Raw genomic sequence first — 22,278 nt, forward strand, 5'->3', positions numbered from 1 at the left:
GCCCCTTCTGCTGCTCCCACTGATCCAGGATTTTTCTGGGGAAATATTTTATGGTTCTTTCAAGGTCAACAAGGGGAGAGGGAGAGAGCATTTAAACATCACTCCACCTTTTGATTCCCAGAAGTTCAAGTAGGTGACTTACAGACGTTTAATCTGGGGGGGTGAAAGTCTTGGGCACAACTGCTGCAGATACCTGGGCCTCCTTCTGTGGCTCTCAGTTGCTAGGCTGTGCTTGACTCTCACCCTGAGCTGCTATCCTGCCATGCTGTCGCTTCCTCAGACCATCCCAGGGCTTTCCTGCTTGGCCGTATGGTGGCAGGGATTTTGTGCCATATGCTGTATGGTCCTACACTCTTGTGGAACAGATTCTTCCCATCAATCTTCCAGTCTTTTCTGGGCTGTGAAACTGCCACAGTCTGTCTCCTATTGGATTCTTCACCTTCAAAATTTGGTCAGATTCTCCTTTTAGAGGTATCTGACGGAGTTTGTCTAAGAGCTTAGGTGAGTAATTGCTCTCATTCCGCCATCTTGGCTCTGCCCCAGAATAGCCAACTCTTTAAAAATGTTTTATTTTTTCAATCAATGAAAATCCTCTTTCTCTCTTCCACCTCCTTCCCTCTTTCCCCAACCACAGATTGAGGAAGAAAAATAAAATCCTGGTCACATACATGTATAGTTAAACAAAGCAAAGCAAAATTCCCCACTGGCCATGCCAAAAAAATATGTCTCAATCTGTACTCTTAGGCCATCGTATTTCTTTCAGGAGGTGGGTAGCCTATTTCATCATAAACTGTCACTAATTGCAGTCAACTTTTCTGAACAGTAGTGAGGTATATGAGAAATGTGGACAGCAAAAAGACAAATCATTATCTCCCCCTTCTTCTAGGTTGCTATGAGGCAGCCTAGGATTTTTAAAGGCATTATTGGATGGCCTGAGTTTCAATAATTAAGATTCAATGAACATGAAATACCTCCTGCGCTATATGTTAGAGTTTAGCTAACACACAGTCCCTGAAGAGAAGGCAAATGATTTGGGTAACTTATAAATTTAGAAAGCACTTTTTGTGGGACAGTATTATATGATCTTTTTATCAGGTGGTGTCATCTCTTTCAAACCTTCAACAAAGGTTTTAGTTTGGTCTTAAAAATGCTAATCTGAACAATTTTGGCAGCTGAAATTAAAGTTTTTTTTTTAAAGAAAAGATTTAGATGTCTGAATTCTCTTTAAGCTAATTTTTGTTATTGATAGAAAGTCGTTGCCTTAAAAAGTTCAGATGGTCAGTTCTGAAGCATTAAAACTATGGAAGATTAACACATCTAATAATCCTTTTTCTGCCTACAGATGTCTCTGATACCCACCCCTCCCACTATCCCCCCACCCATCAGACTTTTGATTAAAATAATTAGCTACTTCCAAAATTACCAGAATATATAAAATCAGGAATTATTATCAGATGAAGTGAAGGTTCCCTTTAGCCTTAGACAATTCAGGAGGGAGACAAAAACAACCCACTAAGGCATCAGAGCTTCATTTTATTGCTGCTGAGAGAGGATACATCTAATTACCTAATCATCCCAATTAGACAGGAAGTTCACCTGCTGACAAACAGCAATCTTGGGATCACTTAGAATAAATTGTAGAAATAATTGGCTTTTCCAATCAATATTAACCTCATCACACTATGCAGCTGTTGCTGTTTCTTCTACACCAGCTTTAGTGCTATTTTCTATAATATCTAACCTAGGTTTGATGTCAAAATTTCTTAGCTAAAAAGTCAAAGTATAATTTTGTTTAGTATTTTTTTCCATTATAATCAATTAAGCAGAAGTAAGTTACCATCCTTCTTGAACTGTGACTCTTGTAACTAATTCTTCCCTCTCAGGGAATAAACCTGAATTGTTATAGAATTTACTTAAAAACTAATTTTAGCTTTTCTTTCCTACCTACCTTACCAAAGTCATATTCATCATAACCCATTTCAAGATCTACAGGCCAGCACTATTTGAAGCTTTTCTCCTTGAAAGTGAGCAAATGAAATTTCAAAATTTTGCTAAAATGAATTTTATATCTTGCATTTTTGATTTATGTTTTATGTCAATAGCCTCATATAACCTTTAGAAAAAAAGTTAAAATTAAAACTAAGTTTGTTCTTAAAGTTTTTCTGAATTAATTTACCAAGAATTATGTCCCTACCATGGACAGAGTCCTGTTCTAGGTACTAAATTTGTGTTGGCCAATGTGAGCTTGGGAATGAGCCTCATTAAGTAACCAGGCCTGCAAAGTGACTCTGTATGAAAGGGTGTTTCCCTTCCCAAATAAAAATGGAAATACTTCATTTTCCTCTTCTTTATTGGAAAATTTCACAAATAAAGTGGGAAGGGAGAAAATCAAGAATAAGGACTGTTTAGTCAAGGGTTTGCTGATTATGTAAACTACTAAAAATGTGACCTGTGATGTATGAATAGCACTCATAGTTATGATAGCTTTATTATGAAGTATCCAAGAGATGTTAACTCTGACACTTTGGGGACAAAATATGCCATAATATATAGTAAATTCAGAGTATAAAGAACTTTGGGAATAACTTAAGTTCCACTTGTTTCTGTTCCAAGGTTTGCCTGGAATTCTGAAAATGCAGCTGTTTTCAGTTCTTTCCATTGCCTTCTTGCAGCCAACAGTCGGTTTTTTTTTTTGCATATTTCTACTAAATTTTCTTTAAAGTCTCCACATTATATGACAGTATCCCATGGCATTCATTAAGTTCTTATTTCTACTAAAAGGTTTTTTTTTTCAATTTCCAGTAGGTGGCAGCAACTTCATTTTTTTTGTCAAAAATTAGAATTCTTTTGCCCAGGTCTTGATGATCTTCTCAAAAGCATCCAGAGTACTGTCTTTCTGTAAATTGAGAATATAATTGTTACAAAGATCTATAACAGTTATATTATATATTTAACAAGTGTTTATTATCCCCATGGGTAGAGGGATTGACGGCTAAAAAATGCCCAAGACACCATTCCCTGTGTATCAGGAACTAATAGCCTAATTAAGTAGATGACAAACAATGCACTAAATGCAAGGCAAGAAGAGGTTTGATCAATGTCACATGACTCCACCAGTCTTCACGGAGTGGGGAGGAGTTGAAGTCAATATGAAGGAAGACTAAGACTTTTGAGTTGAGGTGGAAGGGAGAGGGATGGTGTTCTAGAACGGTTTTGTAGGAGTGTGTGTGTGATGTGTCTGAACTACAGGCACCACCAGAACTCTCTCCCCCTCTCCCTCTCCCTCTCCCTCTCTCTCTCCTCTTCTCCTCTCTCCCCTCTCCCTTCCTCCCCCACCTCCACAGGAAATTCTGTGATTCTCTAGAACAGGATGTAAACTTACTTTAATGAAGCAAAACCGTATATATTTCTCAAAATCTTTTTTGTAGGCATTACAGAATGCTGTGACAGGAATGGTTGTCAATTTCTAAAGAAAATAAACATAATTTTTAATAAACTATAAGTTAAGATTTTACCATAGGTTTACATTGAACACTATTTTAGTGTTAACTTTAGAAACACATTGATTTTTACAGTGATAATAATTTTCTTTTTTGTCTTCTTTTTTCCAATTATTAGGTACAAACACTTTTTAACATTCATTTTTTAAAGTTTTGATTTTCAAATTTTCTCCCTCTCCCTCCTCCCATTGAGAAAGAAAGCAATTTGTGTGGGTTTATTTTATATCCTACAACTCTGTCAAATTTATTATTTCAAGTAATTTTTTACTTAATTTTCTAGGATTCTCTAAGTATATCATTATGTTTGCCTATTCTAATTTCTTCAATTTCTTTTTCTTTTCTTATTGCTAAAGCTAACATTTCTAGTACAATATTGAATAACAGTGAAGATAATGGACATCCTTGTTTCACCCCTTATCTTATTGGAAACGCTTCTAGCTTATCTCCATTACATGTAATGCTTGCTGATGGTTTTAGATAGATGCTAGCTGTCATTTAAAGGAAGACTTCATTTATTCCTATGCTCTCTAGTGTTTTTAATAGGAATGGGTGTTGTATTTTGTCAAAGGCTTTTTCTGCCTCTATTGAGATAATCGTATGATTTGTGTTAGGTTTGTTGTTGATATGGTCAATTATGCTGATAGTTTTCCTAATACTGAACCAGCCCTGCATTTGTGTTATGAATCCTACCTGGTCATAGTGTATTATCCTCAAGATAAGTTGCTGTCACTTCTTTGTTAATATTTTTAGTTAAAAATTTTTTATCTATCTTCATTAGGGAAATTTGTCTATATATATATTTTTTCTGTTTTGGTTCTTCCTGACTTAGGTATCAGAACCATATTGGTATCATAGAAAAAATTTAGTAGGACTCCTCCTTCAACCTATTTTGCCAAATAGTTTATATAGTACTGGAATTAGTTGTTCTTTAAATTTTTGATAGAATTCACTTGTAAACCATCTGGCAATTTTTTTCTGAAATGGGGTTATTTAAGTAATTTAATTCCTCTTCTGTTAATCTAGACAATTTATATTTTTGTAAATATTCATCCATTTCACTTAGATTATCATTTTATTGGCATACAGTTATACAAAATAGCTCCTAATTATTATTTTAATTTCCTCTTCACTGGTGGTGAATTCACTCTTTTTATTTTTGATGCTGATAATTTGGTTTTCTTTCTTTTTAATCAAAGTAACCAAAAGATTTATCTATTTTATTGTTTTTTTCATAAAACCAGATCTTAGTTTTATTAGTTCAGTAGTTTTCTTAATTTCAGTTTTGTTAATCTCTCCTTTAGTTTTCTGAATTTCTAATTGGGTATTTAGTTGAGGATTTTTAATTTGTTCTTTTTCTCGCTTTTTTAGTTGCATGCTCAATTAATTGATCTCTTCTTTATTTTATTCATGGAAGCATTTAGAGATGTAAAACTTCCCCTAAGAACTTTTACTGCATCCCATAAGTTTTGATTTGCATTCTCATTATTGTCATTCTCTTAGATGAAGTTATTGTTTCTATGATTTGTTGTCTGACTCATTCATTCTTCAATATTAGATTGTTTAGTTTCCAATTAATTTTTTGTCTGTCTTTCCATGGTCCTTTAATACATGCAGTTTTTATTGCATCATGATCTGAAAAGGATGCATTTACTATTTCTGTCTTTCTGCATTGGATTGTGAGGTTTTTATGCCCTAATACATGGTCAGTTTTTGTGTGGGTGCCATGTACCACCGAGAAAAAGGTATATTCCTTTCTACCCACATTCTCTTTTCTCCAGATGCCAAACATATCTAAGTTTTCTAAAATTCTATTCATCTCCTTAAATTTCTTTTCTGTTTATTTTGTAGTTAGATTTATCTAATTCTGAGAAAGGGTGGTTGAAGTCCCCCACTAGTATAGTTTTGTTATCTGTTTCTTCCTGCAACTCCCTTAGAACTCTTCTAAGAATTTGGATGTTATACCACTAGGTGTATATATGTTTAATATTGATATTTTTTCATTGTCTATGGTACCTTTTGGCAGAATATAGTTTCCTTCCTTATCTCTTTTAATTAGATTTGTTTCTGCTTTTGCTTTGTCTAAGATCAGGATTGCTACCCCTGCTTTTTTTTTTTTTTTACTTCAGCTGAAGCATAATATATTCTACTCTAGCCTTTTACCTTTACTCTCTATATATCCCTCTGCTTCAAATTTGTTTCTTGTAAACAACATATTGTAGGATTATGGTTCTTAATCCACTCTTCTGTTTCTGTTTTATGGGAGAGTTCATCCTATTCACATTCACAGTCATGATTACTATCTGTGTTTTTCTCTCCACCCTATTTTTCCTGTTTATGCTTTTCTTTCTCCTTTCTCCCTTTTCCTCCTCACGAAAGTTTTGCTTTCAACCACCACTTTCTTCAGTCTGCCCTCCCTTCTATTATCCCCCTCCTCTATCCTCCACTTTACCCTTTCTACTATGTTTCTCTCTTCTATCCACTCACTCCCTTTTCTTTCCCCTTTCCCCTCCTACTTCCTATAGGGTAAGTTAGATTTCTGTACCTAACATGTTATTCCCTCTTTAAGCCAAATCTGATGAGAGTAAGGTTCAAATAATACTCATCTCCCTCCCTTCATTCCCTCTACTATAATAGGTTTTTGTGCCTTTTCATGTGATGTAATTTATCCTTGTCTGCCTCTTCTTTTCCTGTTCTCCCAGTACAATCCTTTTTCATCATTTAATTAGAATTTTTATCATCACATCAAAGTCAACTTATATCCTTGCCCTCTGTGTATACAGCTTTTAAATGGTGTAATAACAATATGGTTTTCAAGAGTTACAAGTGTTTTCTTCCCTTATAGGGAAACAGTTTGCCCTTATTAATAACGTTTGTTTTTTTCCTCATCTATTTACATTTTTGTGCCGCTCTTGATTCTTGTATTTGAATATCGAATTTTCGTTGAGCTCTGGTCTTTTCATCACTATGGTTTGGAAGCCTCCTATTTTGTTGAATGTCCATCTCCTCCCCTGAAAGATTATACTCAGTTTCATAGGTAGTTGATCCTTAGTGGTAACCCAAGATCTTTTGACTTACAGAATATCGTATTCCACATCCTCTGATCTGAAAGGTCCTATGTAATCCTGACTGTGGTTCCATGATATTTAAATTATTTCTTTTTGGCTTCTTGCAGTATTTTCTCTTTAACTTGGTAATTTTGGAATTTAGCTATGATTTTCCTTGGTATTTTTAATTTGGATCTCTTTCAGGAGGTGATCAGTGTGTTCTTTTGATGAATATTTTACCTTCTGGTTCTAGGACCTCAGGGCAATTTTCTTTGATGGTTTTCTAAAAGATGTCATCCTAGGCCCTTTTTTTCATCATGGTTTTCAGATGGACCAATGATTTTTAAGTTTTCTCTCCTAGATCTGTTTTCCAGGTCAATTGTTTTACCAATGAGGTATTTTATATTTTCTTCTATGTTTTCATTCTTTTATGTTTCACTGATTCTTGATATCTCATAGAGTCATTAGCTTCCACTTGCCCAATTCTAATTTTAAGGAATTGTTTTCTTCTATTAGATTTTGGATCCCCTTTTCCCTTTGGACAATTCTACTTTTTAAGGACTTGTTTTCTACAGTCAGTTTTTGTCCTTCCTTTTCCAAGCTACTGACTCTCTCTTGAATATCTCTCACTTCTTTTCCCCAATGTTTCTTCTACCTCTTATTTGACTTTTAAAATCCTTCTTGAGCTCTTGGGCTTGGGACTAGTTCATAATACCCTTTGAAGTTTCAAGTGTGGGTATATTGACAATTTTGTACCCTTCTGAATTTGTGCCTTGATCTTCCCTATCCCCATAATAAAAATCTGTGTTCATTGTCTGTTTCTACTTTTTGCTCGTGGTGTTTGCCTACTTTCTGATTTTTAGAGTTGAGCTCTCCTGCTGGAGTGCAGGGGGCACTCACCCAAGATTCTTGTGCTGTGTGCCTGGGACCTGGTCACTCACTTTGTGTACTGGGGTCTCAGGTACTGGCAGCTTACCTGGTGCAGCACTGGAGTTATCAGGGTGGAGGTGGGAGAGTCTGGCCCATGGGGCACGCCTGCTTATCCAGGCCTTGCACTGGCTCTTGTTTACCCTGACTTTGCACTCAAATGTCTGATTGCTGAAGAATGTCTACCTGCCTCCTGGAGCTGTGCTTCCTGGAGTTGTACTGGAGATTTGACTGCTGGTGAACACTGGCAGACATGATGGTTTTCCAAGTTGGTATCTGCCAGTTTCCCTGCTGGTGCTGAGGCACTTGGGGGAGGAGGACCTGGTGTGGGCACTTGCCTGCTCCACCACTGTGGGGCTCAGGATCTCCCCGTGGTTTGCTGAGGCAAGGCTTGCCACTGCCTTGCTGGGACGGTTCCCATCCTGTGTTGCTCCCTTTCCACCTGAGTGAGAGGGGCCTTTCCCATTAATTTCCTAAGCTTCCTGGGCTACAAGACTGCTATACTCCATCTTTATGCTGGCTTAGCTGTTCCAGGGTATCTCCTGTGGTGATATTTTCTGGGTTTTCAGTGGTCAACAGGGAAGAAGGAGAACAACTTATTAAGTTCTTACTCCACCATCTTGGCTCAGGAAAACAATTTGATATAGGTTATACATGTGCAATCATGCAAAACATATATTAGTTATATTGTGAAAGAAAACAGCCCCCCCCAAAAAAAATCCAAGAAAAATAAAGTTTAAAAAAGGAAACTTCAATCTATAGACTCCGTCAGTTCTTTCTCTGGAAGTGGAGATAGTACTTTTTATCATAAGTCCTTTGGAATTACCTTGGATCATTGTATTGCTGAGAATTGCTAAGTCATTCACAGTCGATAATCATATGATGTTGTTGTTACTGTGTAAGATGTTCTCTTGGCTCTATTCACTTCACTTTGCCTCAGTTCATGTAAGTCCATCCTGCTCATCATTTCTTATAGCACAATAGTCTTCTATCATATAGAGCACAATTTGCTCAGCCATTGTCCTATTGATGGGCATCCCCTCAATTTCCAGTTCTATGTCAACACAAAAAGAGCTGTTATATTTTTGTACAAATAGGTAATTTCTCTTTTTTAAAAAATCTAGCAGTGGTATTGCTGAATCAAAAGGTATGTGTGATTTTGTTGCCCTTTGAGGATAGTTCCAAATTGCTCTTCAGAATGGCTGGATCAATTCACAACTCCACCAACAGTCCAGTTTCCCACATTTCTTCCAACATTTGTTATTTTCATTTTCTATTAGCCAACCTAATAGGTTTGAGGTGGTGCCTCACAGTTTTAATTTCTTTTCTCTAATCAATAGTGATTTAGAGCATTTTTTCATATGATTATAGAGAGCTTTGATTTCTTCTTCTGAAAATTGTCATTTCATAATCTTTGACCATTTCCCCAATGGGGAATGATTCATAGTCTTATGAGTTTGATTCAGTTTTCTATACATTTAAGAAATGAGGACTTTATCGGAGAAACTTGCTGTGAAACTTTCCCCACAATTATGATTACTCTATTTCCCTCTATCCTATTTTCCACCATTTATCCTTCTCTCTTTTTCCCATTCCTCCCTTCAAAGTGTTTTGCTAATGATCACCATCTCCTCCAATTCACTCTCCGTTTTATTAGCCTCCCCTTGCCTTCTCTTATTCCTTTCCTATCCTTCTTCCCTGTAAGGCAATATAGATTTCTATACCCAACTAAGTGTGTATGGTATTCCATCCTTGAACCAACTGAAATGAGAATAAGGTCTGCCCCTCCCTCCCCCATGTTCCCCCTACTGTGAAAGCTCTTTTGCACCTCTTTTATGTAAGAGAATTTACCCTATTCTACCTTTCCTTTCCCCCTTTTCTTCCAATGTATTCCTCTTTCTCACCCCTTAATTTAATTTTTTTAAATATGATCCCATCACAGTCAATTCAAACCTGTGTCCTCTGTATATATATATACTCTTTCTAACTGTCCTAATAATGATAAAGTTCCTAAAAGTTATAAATATTATTATTGTCTCATGTAGGAATATAAATAGTTAAACTTTATTGAATCTCTTATAATTCATCTTTCCTGTTTACCTTTTTATGCTTCTCTTGAGCCTTGTATTTGAAAGTCAAACTTTGATCTTTTCATCAGGAATGCTTGAAAGTCCTCTATTTCATTAAACAGCCATTTCCCCCGATTGATAATACTCAGTTTTGCTGGGTAGGTGATTCTTGGTTGTGATTCTAGCTCCTTTGCCCTCTGAAATATCATATTGCAAGGCCTCAGTTCCTTTAATGTAGAAATGGCAAACTCTTGTGTGATCTTGACTGTAGCTCCATGATATTTGATTAGTTTCTTTCCGACTGCTAGTAGTATTTTCTCATTGATTTGGGAGCTCTAGAATTTACCTGTAATATTCCTGGGAGTTTTAATTTCAGATTTTCTTTCAGGAGGTGATGGTGGATTCTTTAATTTTTATTTTACCCTCTGATTCTAGAACGTCAGGACAGTTTTCCTTGATAATTTCTTGAAAGATGATGTCTAGGATCTTTTTTTATCATAGCTTTCAGGTAATCCAATAATTCTTAAATGATCTTTCCTGGATCTATTTTCCAAGTTAGTTGTTTTCCAAATAAGATAATTCACATTTCCTTCTATTTTTTCATTCTTTTGATTTTGTTTTCTTGTTTCTTGATGTCTCCTGGAGTCATTAGCTTTTACTTGCTCAATTTTAATTTTTAAGGAATTATCCTCTTCAGTAAGCTTTTGTATCTGCTTTTCCATTTGGCTAATTCTGCTTTTTTAAGGAGTTTTCCTCTTCAGTGGATTTTTGTGTGTCTTTTACCATTTGACCTAATCTTCTTTTTTAGGTATTATTTTTTTCATTTTTTTTTTTTTTGTGCTTTGTTTGCCAAGTTGTTGCTTTTTTTCATTATTTTTTTGCATCACTCTCATTTCTTTCCCCCATTTTCCTTTACCATTGTTATTTGATTTAAAAAATTCTTTTGAGCTTTTCCAGGAATTTTTTTTTGGGCCTGAGACCAATTCACATTTTTTCTTTGAGGCTTTGGATAAGAAGTTTTGACTTTGCTGTCTTCTTCTGAGTTTGTGTTTCTGCTATTTTCAGAACTAGATCTGGGGATGTGTAAGTTTTCAGTTCTTCCAAAGTGGTATGATCTAACTAAGGATGGGTATATTTACTACACTCCTGGCCTATGCTCTGGTTTTTCAGCAACCATAAACACTCTTTCCCACCATGAACTGTGAGTAGGGTCCCCACTCACCTTTGAGCACATACTCTAAAGTGCTAGTGTTCCTCCTTGCCCTGGGACAGTGAAAGAGTCTTGTATCCAGTGCCAGCAAAGGGTCCCTTGTAAACTCCTTCTGATTTTCCAAACCCTTTACCATCTGTGGACTGAGAGTTCCAGAAGCTGCTGAGTCTGTCACCCTCAAGGCCTGACTTGCTGGGTGTGGTCTGTTCTGGACTCCACTCTCACCTCAGTGAGACAGACATTTCCTGCTGACCTTCTAAGTCATCTTGGGGTAGAAAATTATTTTATCTTGTTCTTTTTTGGTTCTCCTGCTCCAGAATTCATTTTTAGGTATTAGAGTCATTTGAAGAGGAATTTTAGAGAGTTCAAGTGAATCCCTATCTTTCCTCCACCTTAGTCATTATAATTTTCAAGAAACAGATTTTAAAAAGCACCATCTAAGCAACAAGGTATGATGGTTCAATAATTTAACTCTAGATAACATTTTCATAATGCTGTAGTAGCAACCCAAAGATTTCCTTCTGTATTTTTCTAAAATAATATATTAAAGTTGATAATAACCTATTACCTTATTTTTAATCATCCACTTTGCAATTTTATAGTCATAACATTCATCTGTCATTTCAGAGAGGTCTACATCTAAAATGAAGGGGGAAAAGAGTTAATTAGTATACCTAATGCAAATCATTCCTTAGCATCTGATTATTATTAATAGCGACTTTCTTTTTTCCTCCATGTAACTGAATGTAGTTTGAAATTCTCTCATTGGTGATGGAGACATGGACACTAGAACCCACTACCATGGGAATCACTAGGAAACCTTATAGAAATAGAAGAACCAAAACACTGAGTAGACTCTCAGGGGTTATTGAGGCTATCCTTTAACTGGAGTTTACAGATATTTTTTTTAAAAGTGAATTACTTTATTGATGTTCTAACATTGTGCCCATTAGCCTAGTTACAAATTAGAGTGTTCTGTCAACTAGTCAAATTGATTGTGTGTATAGACCAATTGCAGTTGCTGGATGGGAATCTCTAAGGATTCTTAGGAATCTTTCCTAGGAATAAACCTCAGGATATAAGACACCCTGGGTACTGCAAAGGAAATCCCTCTTCTCTCATATTTCATGCATTTGGAATAGTTCTATCACCAAATATTCTGTCCATTTACAGTCTTTGTTTTCTCAGACTGTTTAGTCAGATCACTTTGTCCTCTACAGCCCTCTGTTGTCTTGACTCTCTTTCATCTCTTTCATGCCTAACAATCCCAGACATCTTGGTTCATCAAGGCCTTTTTCATAGTCTAAGGCTTGACCCAGATGGTTCCCTGGTGTCTGTTTGAGTCACACCTTGGCTGTTTGTTGTTCTCATCTTCACTTTCTGTACATTCTTATGCTTAGATGGTTTTGAGTGCCTTACAGTCATTAGTTTACTTTCATAAACAGCATAAAATGATTTATTTTTCAAAAAATATTCATGAAAATGTTCTCTGCATTCATTAAAGTACTTTTTAAGTAGAGAAGTTAGCCTCTAATTTATACTTATCCCAGTGTTTCACTAAGGATTATGTATTTACATGTGACATTCAAAATTTAAAAATTAAATAATTTCAATCTTATCACCCATTTATAAGTCATATGAAATTTCTCTCATTTAGAAATGGTATATAAATTACACAGACCAAAACTGTTAGGTATCTGTCACTGGAACGCTTCAGTCAGCCAATCAGCTAACAAATATTTATCAAACAGTTACAGTGTGCCAGGTACGATGCTAAGTACTGGGGATACAAAGAAAGGTTATAAAAAAATTCCTTGCTCTTAAGAAGCTCACAAGGGAGACAACTGTTATGAACAAGTTATAAAGGACAAATCAGAGATAAGAGTGATTTTAAGAAGGATCAGGAAGGGCTTGCTATAGGAGGAGAGACTTTAGCTGGGGCTTGAGGAAAGCCAGAAGGTAGAGAAGAGGAGAGAACATTCCAGGCAAGCGACAGAAAGCCAGTGAAAATAGATTAGTGTCTTATGTGCAGAACAGCTTTAGGAAGATCACTATGATAACAGAGTGGAGGAAGATGGACTAGAGTTGGGAAAGGCTTGTGTCAGCGAGATCAACTAGCAGTATACGGGGAGAAGATGGTCCATGAGAGAGTCTCATTGGACACCTGTGGGTGTAACCTGGATGAAGACCAACAAAAGAGATTGAGGAGCCAATAGAGAGGTAGGAGGAGAATCAAGAGAGAGTAGGGAAACCTGGAGAGAAGAGGGAATCAAGAAGAGAGTGATCAACAGTGTCAAAGGCTGCAGAGATGTGGAGAAGAATGAGAGTTTGAGAAAAGCCTATTGGATTTGGTGATTAAAAGGTCATTAGTAACTTTAGCAAGAGTAGTTTTGATTGAATGATAAGGTCAGAAGCTTCCTGAGGAGTTAAGTATAGAGGGAGAGGAAAGGAAGTGGAGGTGCCTATTCCAGATGGCCTTCTACTTGGCAGATTTCTCAGTTCTCTGCATGATATTTGTTCTGTTTTAATGCTCTTATGTTCTGAACATTGTTAGCATATTCACTTAAAGTCAACTCTCTGTCTTTTTGCTTCTCCTAAGCTTGATAAGAATAAGGTGGGCTATGTCATGAGGACAAACTGAATTCAATTGGAAAATCTAGCCCACCTAGTTCACTGCAACTCCTCTTCATGTAAGAGCATAGCTCAGAATTGGATACAGCATGTTTGCTGCTCCCTTAATGTCAAGACCAACATTATTTGGATGGTTACACTCTGATCATATGACCAGTCAGCTCTTCTTATGGAATCCCAAACACAGTCCCAGAGAATCAATTCAGAACTTAAGCTCAGGACATTTCCGTTTTTTCCTCTTTTCTATAAAGAGACTTTTATGACATTTCTGCCAGCTCAATAATCATTACAGAATTACATTCAGATTTACTAGAACTACATGTAGCAAAAATTACTATAAGATGGAAATGATATTATGTGTGTTTTCTGAGTAGACAAATCTTTACCAGTCTCATAGGAAGATTTCTCATTTGCATAGTGAAAATATAGATGAAACTACCCAATAAAAACATCATTCCACATTTATGTTTATGTGCACCCAAAGTTTACAGAACCTTTACTAACTTAGCCCTGAAGCATCAGCAATAATGAAATATCCCCCTTCTGGGACTATAGGTTTCAATCCAACGCTTTGGAGCAACTGCACCATCCGATCCCGTTTCGCTTCCAGTTCCAGGGGCAAAGAATAAAAGTAGCATTCTGGATCATTCATGCGTTTAATGTCAAACCAAAAAGCTCGAGCCAAAGCCTCCTGTATTTAAAAGGTTCAAAAACAGGGAGGAAATATATAATTTTCCCCATTAATTACTGTAATGCAAATTTAATAAAAAAGAATCAGTATCATTCCTAATAAATAGGTCAGTGATTACTTAACCAAGCCGCTAGGAGAGGTTCTTTTCTGGTGTTAGTTCAGATTAATATTTCTGCAGATTCTGGCTTCTACAAATTTTTTTTACCTTGCTGTAGTTCATCAGTGTCTAGTTCTGCCTACTATGGAAGTTATGATATCATATTCTTAATCATGATGACATAAATTAAAAACGTTACACAAAAAAGTTTTCCTCTGGAATGCAAATGATGCCAAATTATTTTCTAATAAGATGAATTACCAAATGACTCTGACTGATGTATTGGAATGACAAGGACAGGACAAGGACAGGAGTTGTTTTTCTTTGGCCTTCTTATCCCTATCACCTAGCGCAGGCCCTGGTACACAGAAGGTGCTTAATACATGTGTGTTTAATTGAACTGACTAGAGAAGTAATGACTCTGGTCAGTGGTTCCCAACCTGTGGGCCAAGGACTGTGGTGGTACCTCTGTGGAGCATTTGTACAGGGCTCATGAATCCACACACCCACCAAGGACTGCCATTTTGATGTTTAGTTGCAAGAAAATAAACCATGAATAATACTTGTTTTTATTTGTTAAGTGGATACAGATGCTGTTGTAATGAATAACATAAATATATTTCAAAGTGTCATTGAATTCATAGGAATCTTTTGTCATTTTGTGTTTAATCAGACTATGGATACTAGCAGTACAATTTCTATTATGGGGGGAAGGTCTATACAGTATTTAGACTTTAAAAAGTGGACCTTATGCCTGAAAAGGTTGGGAACTACTGACGCTACCTGTACACCAGCACATAGAATATATACTTATGTGGAAGATGGAAAGTGTCCCTCAGCCTTCCTTCCAAGTTCATGGGAAGAGCTATATGTTAGTACATTCAAGAAGGATGGAGAATTGAATTGTTGAACAGGAAGGTGGCAGCTGTTATCAATAAACCTGACCCAGATACTTTCCCTCTCTGAAGCCTCCTATAGCCAGCCTACAAAAATCCAAGCCAGCCCAGGCTCCTAGGCACCTGGTGTTTCTTAAAATGGTTCTCATACTGTACAAATAATTTTGTAGTAAGGAGAGAGCTCTAAGAAGCCAAGTCAGACCCCAGAAGAACAGTATGTCTCTGAGGAATATTTCATAGGACCCTAAATAAGAACTTAAAAGGATCATTGAGCAGGGCACATGCTGTGTCTGGAGATTTGACACCCTTGGCTGATGTGGTTTATATGACCATTAAAGAGATGTAGATCCAGGAAGAAACTATTGAGCCATCAGGGAAGCAGATTGATTACAAGTACATGCAGCACTGAATTGGAAGGGCTGGTCAGTCAGAGGCTGTAGTCCCTCAAGGATAGCAGTACCAGGAGCCATGTCCTGCCCTTGTGATGTAGCACCCTTCATCACCTAGTAAAGTCAGTGAGTCTGGAATAAGGACTTACAGGAATAGACCCTAAGAGCAGACAAGTAGAGACCAACCAGAGACCTCAGTTTCCCAAGATATGACCATAAGAGGGTAACTGGGTCTGGAGTTTCCAGTGTAGAGGCCTTAGTCTCCTGTTCTAGTGTCAGAGGAAACAATGACTAAGGGGAAGGCCTGCTGGTGGTGGAAGCAGTGTTGAGGGTATGGTGGGGCATCTTGTCTGCTGCCTCCTACAGGGAGCCTTCCTGATCGTTGCTTTCTGTCTTATCTTTCTTAAGTTATGATCTATTCGCTTTTCTAGATACACATTATTTCCTCCCAGGAGAAAGTATGCTTCTTGAGAGCAGGGACTCTTTTTTGTTTTGCTTTTGAATCTCTAGCCCCAGCAGATTACATCAGTATCATGTGGGTGCTTAATAAATGCTTGTTGGATTGAATAAAATTATTAATGCTATTCTTGTGAGATCTAGGAGGAGAGATGTGGGCGAGACAATGGTAAAATAAGCAGATGTGGACGTGGCTCAGCAGAGAACATGTGTAGTCCTGGCTACATGCCAGCACTTTGATGGCCTCTACCTTTAAGAAGTGTTTACTGGAAAAACCAACATGTATACAGATAAGTCAGTTTAAAATTTGACACACCCATACAAAGATGGATACAACATAAACATACATTATATATGTAAAGACGTTCTTTTCTTTTTGAAATTGACTTGTGATCTTATTGGTAGAGGGAACTTGGAGTGAGGGAACAAACGTTGATGAGCACTTGCTTTTTAATGTACAAACTTAAGAGAGCTTCCCCAGGGCACTGAGACTCAGTGACTTGCCCTGAGTCACATGGCATGAGTCAGAACTCAAACCCAGGTCTTCCTGGCTCCAAGGTCAGTTCTCTGTCCACTAAATAGCAACACCTCTTGTACAGAATGTTACAAAACATGTACAAATACAAAAATTTTTAAGAGGAGAGCAAGTATCAATAAATCAGTAAGATTTATTAAGTGTCCACTATGTACCAGATGCTAAGCTAAACATTGGGGATAGAAAGGACATACAAAGATAAGCATTTATTAAGCACCTACTACATTCTAGACAGTGTGTTAAATACTGGGGGATACAAATAAGAAAAAGAGACTGTCCTGGCCCTGCCGAAGCTCACATTCAAATAAAGGAAGACAATGCACAAAAGGAAACTGAAAAGGCGGTGGCCCAGTGTGGGAAGATGAGGATGATGTTGGACCAGTGGGTGGCAAGTGAAAAGATGCTGGGAAGGGAGTTATGGGAGGAGCTCTTGGCTCTGATGGGCAAGAGCAATGAGGGGACTGATGAGGTGACTGGGCCAAAGCTGAAACAGTCTCCATGACGCTGATGTTCTGGGGAGTGCTTATCCTGGGAGAGGCATGAAGATGAAGATGATGTTGTATACAAAAACAGAAGTGAAAACACTTCCTGCTCCTGACATCCTCATCGGGACACAGATGGGCCTCATGTAGGCAGTTGATCTGAGCTTTGAATTGACAGAGGAATATTACAAGGCAAGTGAAGAAGAGCATGGCAGGTAGGGAGGACACTTGTCCAAAGGCACAGAAGTGGGAGATGGGCACTGTTTATGAGGAACAGCAAACAGAATAAGTTTGCCTGCAATGTAGAGAACACAAAGGACAGTGATGTGAATTCTGGAAAGATAGGCTGGGGATCAAATTATGAGAGACTTGAAATGCTAAACAGAAGAGTTTGTATTTTATCCTGAAAGGAAAAGGAGATGCTAGAGATTCTCTGTGTTCCAGGAATGTCTGCATGGTATACAGACAGGAGATCATTTCAGAGTCTCTGAATGTCACTTAGGCAAGAGGCTGGGAGGGTCAGGGAAGTAGAATGAAGAAGATGCCAGAAAGGTAGAACTAACAACTGGTGAGAGTGAGAGAGAGAGAGAGAGAGAGAGAGAGAGAGAGAGAGAGAGAGAGAGAGAGAGAAGGAAGGAAGAATGAGCGATGACATAGGGACTGAAAAGATGGTGGAGCCCTTCCACTGATACAGATTGGCACTAACTCTTACAGACTTGAATGGGGCAATGAGAGGTTTATCAACATGCCTAGAGTCACACAGCCAATGTGAGTCTGAAGGTGGTTTGGAACCCATTTTCTGAACTTTGAGACCAGTTCTCTATATGCTATGCCAACCTGCCTCTAGGGTGGAATCTTCAAAGAGGAGAATTTAGATGTGATGTCAGGAAAAACTTCACAATAATTAGAGCTTTCCTATAGTGGAATGAGCTGACAAGGCAAGTATCACCTCTCCCCTGACAGGAGACTTTTAAGCAAAGAGCCAATGGCCATTTGTTAGGAAGTTACAATGCTGGAGAAGTGATTTTTTTTGTTTAGATTGTGGGTTGGATTACATTGGACTCCTGGATTCTTTTCAATTCTGAAATTCTGTGAATTGGGCTTTTACTCTATATGCTTTGGTTGTATTTGTTTAAGTATTACTAGTTTTAAAATAAAATGATTATTTTAATAAAGAATGTGATTAGTACGTATCATCTAAATACCATATTTGTATAAACAGCCTAAAGTTGCTTTAATTTTTAAATTCTGACCACATAACAAGGTTCCCTTATATTCATACTGTGGGAACTGATTGATAGTGGCATCTTTCTCATACTGAGCTTTTGAGTCTAAACATAGAGCTTTAAATCTGTCTCTAACTTTCATTTTGTTGGTTTCTGTCTGACCTGCTGCAATGATTTTGAGTATTGATTATATCATCTAATATAATAACTCTCTTACCTAACTTCCAGTGTTACTGAATTTGAGAAGCATGCCATCCACAATCTCATTGCTAAATGAGATTATATAAAATTATTGATAAATCTTAAAAGAGCTACATAAATAGCAGCTGTTATCATTATTGTTGTTCTTGTTATGAATGTTTTCATCCAAATTATTAATTAAAAGGATGCTGAATGCGACCAAGATTAGGAGGGAAGCAGAAAACTGGGAAAGAATTTTTACAACTAGCATCTGTGATAAAGGCCTCATTTCTAAAATATATAGAGGAGTCAAATGTACAAGAACACGTCATTCCCCAATTGATAAATGGTCAAAAGATATGAACAGGCAGTTTTCAGAGCAAGAAATTAAAGCTATTTATAGTAATATGAAAAAATTCTCGAAATCACTATTTATTAGAGAGATGCAAATCAAAACAACTCTGAGGTACCACATCACACCTATCAGATTGGCTAACATGACAAAATAGAAAGATGATAAATGTTGGAGAAGATGTGGGAGATTTGGAACACTAATTCATTGTTGGTGGAGCTGTGAGCTGATCCAACCATTCTGGAGAGAAGTTTGGAACTATCCCCAAAGGGCTACAAAAATGTGCATTCCCTTTGACCCAGCAATATCACTTCTAGGGCTGTATCTCAAAGACATCATAAAAATGGGAAAGGGTCCCACATGTACAAAAATATTTATAGCAGTTCTTTTTGTGGTTACCAAGAACTGGAAATTGAGGGGAATGCCCATCAATTGAGGAGAATGCTCATCAATTGAGGAATGGCTGAACAAGTTGTGGTATATGAATGTAATGGAATACTATTAACAGTGCTATAAGAAATGACGAACAGTTGGTCTTCAGAAAAACCTGGAAAGACTTATATGAACTGATGCTGAGTGAAACGAGCAGAACCAGGAGAACATTACATATAACAGCCATAGGGTGCTAGGACTGTTTCTGATATACTTAGCCCTTCACAGCAATGTAAGGACTTAAAACATTCCCAAAGGACTCGGGTCAAAATGCCATCCACATCCAGAGAAAGAACTATGGAATCGGAACACAGAATGAAGCAGACTATTTTCTTTTGTGTTATGTTTTGGTTTGATTTTTCTCATGATTTCTTCCATTTATTTTAATTTTTCTATGCAACATGACTAATGTGAAAATGTGTTTCATAAGAACGTATGTGTAGAACCCATATAAGATTGCATGCGTTCTCAGGGAAGGAAGGTGGAGGGAGTGGAAGAAAATTTAAAACTTATAGAAGTGATTGTTGAAAACTGAAAACAAATAATTTAAAAAAAAGATGATGAAAAAGAATCCAAGGTAAATGTAACTAACAGACCTTAGAAAAAATATTTTATACTCCTGTTAAAAATCAGCATTTTAAAATAGAAATTTTTCCTTTAAGGAGTTTTTAGTGGTAGGTTTTTGGGTTTTTTTGCTTCTTAGAAACAAATTCATTTTTCAGTGAAAATGCAATTCACTAACAGCCAAAAATTAATACTTTGCATATGGAAAACTTTTTTAGGAAAATCTTTTATACATAAAATATCAAGGATTTACTATGAAAACATTGGTACAGCAGTTGATAATGTTCCCTGAATTCCCCAAATATATTATATTTAAGTTGAACTCAAGGTGGGGTAAAGTGTTACTTCTGGGCATGGAGGCAAGAACTGAGCTATTTAAAATATGCATCACATCAAGCACTACCTTCAAATAAAAAACATGCATCGTAGATTCCCAAGTTCCTCGTACACTTACCTGTAAAGGAGTTGCACAAGTATCAATGACATTTTGTTGCACAATCTGCATTTGTCTTATGAGATCCTTAGGACCAATAGACCAACCAAGCTAAGGGAGGAAACAACAAGAGCAGATATAAATAATGTAATCATTAGTAACAAATTCAAGAGAATAGAAAATGTTAAAGTTGTATGCAATTTGCAAATTTACAAACACATGGTGAAGACGCAAACACTGGAATTGGGAATCATTTTACCACTTTCTTTTTAAATAAAAGTTCATCATTAGCTTCACTGACCTTACTTTGGGTCAAGAAGGCTGTCTTAACAGGAGGATGAAGGCACAGCCCCTCATATACTTGCTCTTGCAAAACTCTTAAGTTCCATTAGAAAAAGAGAAACTTCAGTTAAGTGACCTTTTATACCCGACTACTGCACCATGGACAACAGAAAAGAGGGCCCATCAGCAAAGCTAGGTCTGCCTTAAAGGGCAACCGAAGATGGTCAGGACATGGGTAGCCTACAAGATTATCTCTTGAGGCAGCAAGAGTGCAGGAGGGCAGGGGCCCTTGAGAATGTCCCAGAGTAGGGACCTTTAAAACCTCAGGAACCATAGCAGAAAGCAAGCAAAACAATGCTGTAGCAAGCAATTAGACCAGGACACTGTAGGCTCGGGGCAGCAGAGATGGAAAAGGGCATTTCACCAAGCCAGATGCAAGAGGTACCATCAGGAGATAGTATATTAACAAACATGGATGCAAAGATAGGCTATCTGTTGTTCAAAGACAGCTAATGGGTGTAGAGTGTGTTCAGGGAAGACTAACACCTCTGGTGTGATGGCTGTCAAACTCTTTTCAGGACTGCTCATCCACCTTTGGTGTCCACCTGTTCCACTCAACTCTCACCTGTGGCTCCAGGAAACCATAGCATGCACAGTGGCCATATCCTGGTAAACCATTTTGGCAGACGGCCTAAACCAGGCTGAGGGTAATCCAAGGGTCTCAAAGCCATCGGTGAGTTAGAGAGGTTGTTTATCTCAAGCATGTGAAGACTTTCCCTGGCAGAATGGGCAGATGAGAACATTCTGTCCCAATGGCCATGAAAACAGCTGAAGCAGGTGCTGTGGAGTGCTTAGGGCTTGGTTAGACATTGAAGATGCCAAGGCCATCCACTATATCTTGATCCATCACCAGCCATCTTAACTCTGTCCTGCCAGTGGACTGTGATGACCCTGGAGGAGAGAGTGAGGCCAAGGACTTCTTGCAAATCTTTGTAGATACACTGAGAGCTGTAGTCACAATCCTGCACACAGGCGGTTCAAGTCATACAGTCATTTTCTCTTTGGAAGCAGTAGTAGAATTTAGTAGCCCCCTGGGTGTCTGAGTGACCTTTTTTTTTTAAACAACCACACCGCTAAACTCCTGGTGTGCAGAAGGGACTAGAAAAGGTGACCTAAAAATTATCTGCTTACGCAAACCTGGCCTGATTACTGCAGCAGGTAGAGAATCTCACTCCGTGGTCAAAACACACAAAAATGTACAAAAACATCTGCAAAAATGATTCCACTCACCATTGGTACGTGGAAGGTGCACATACTTATGAACAACACAAAATCCAGTGCACCTGAAAGACCTTGGTAATAAGGACATGATCTTAGAGAGATGGACTGAACACTTCCATAGTGTTCTCAACAGACTATCATCAATCAATGCTGAGGCCATTGACCTCAGGTTGAAGTCAATCCCTCCTTAGCTGAACTTTAATTGAAGAAGAGGTTTTGAGGGCCATTAGGCTCCTCTCACGTGGCAAAGCACCTGGTACTGATTCTATTCCAGCTGAGACTTACAAGTTAGGGGGACCATTGCTCATACAAAAACTGACTGAAATTTTCCAGGTTATATGGCAAGAGGAGGTTATTCCCCAGGAGTTCAAGGATGACTCCATTGTCCACCTCTATAAAGATAAAGGAAATAGATTATCTTGTGAAAATTATAGGACAATCTCTTAGTCTTTGCTGGCAAGATTCTTATCAGCCTTCTCCTTAACAGGCTGATCCTTCACCTGGAAGATAGTCTTCTACCTGAGAGCCAGTGTGGCTTCAGAAAGGGTCAAGGAATGGTTAATATGGTGTTTGCTGCCCAACAATTCCAAGACAAATGCCA

The 22,278-nt window shown here is 37.6% G+C and overlaps 1 protein-coding gene across 4 annotated transcripts in view; it reads right to left on the bottom strand.

The window, feature by feature from the left end:
* Window positions 1–2,377: 2,377 nt before the first annotated feature.
* KYAT3 (kynurenine aminotransferase 3) overlaps window positions 2,378–22,278 on the bottom strand; it is a 64,275-nt gene continuing 44,374 nt past the window's right edge. For 2 of the 4 annotated variants that reach the window (XM_072648983.1, XM_072648982.1), the window contains exons 10-14: window positions 20,136–20,225; window positions 13,886–14,072; window positions 11,319–11,389; window positions 3,383–3,466; window positions 2,380–2,896 (exon numbers count right to left, since the gene is read on the bottom strand). In XM_072648983.1, coding sequence (XP_072505084.1) covers window positions 2,837–2,896; window positions 3,383–3,466; window positions 11,319–11,389; window positions 13,886–14,072; window positions 20,136–20,225 — 492 coding nt within the window. In that variant the 3' untranslated portion in view covers window positions 2,380–2,836. Of the gene's footprint in view, window positions 2,897–3,382; window positions 3,467–11,318; window positions 11,390–13,885; window positions 14,073–20,135; window positions 20,226–22,278 lie in introns of all 4 variants that reach the window. The other 2 variants (XM_072648985.1, XM_072648984.1) reach the window with 2 other exon arrangements.

The sequence above is a fragment of the Notamacropus eugenii genome, chromosome 2, assembly GCF_028372415.1.
Source record: "Notamacropus eugenii isolate mMacEug1 chromosome 2, mMacEug1.pri_v2, whole genome shotgun sequence".
In the NCBI taxonomy this organism is placed as follows: Eukaryota; Metazoa; Chordata; class Mammalia; order Diprotodontia; family Macropodidae; genus Notamacropus; species Notamacropus eugenii.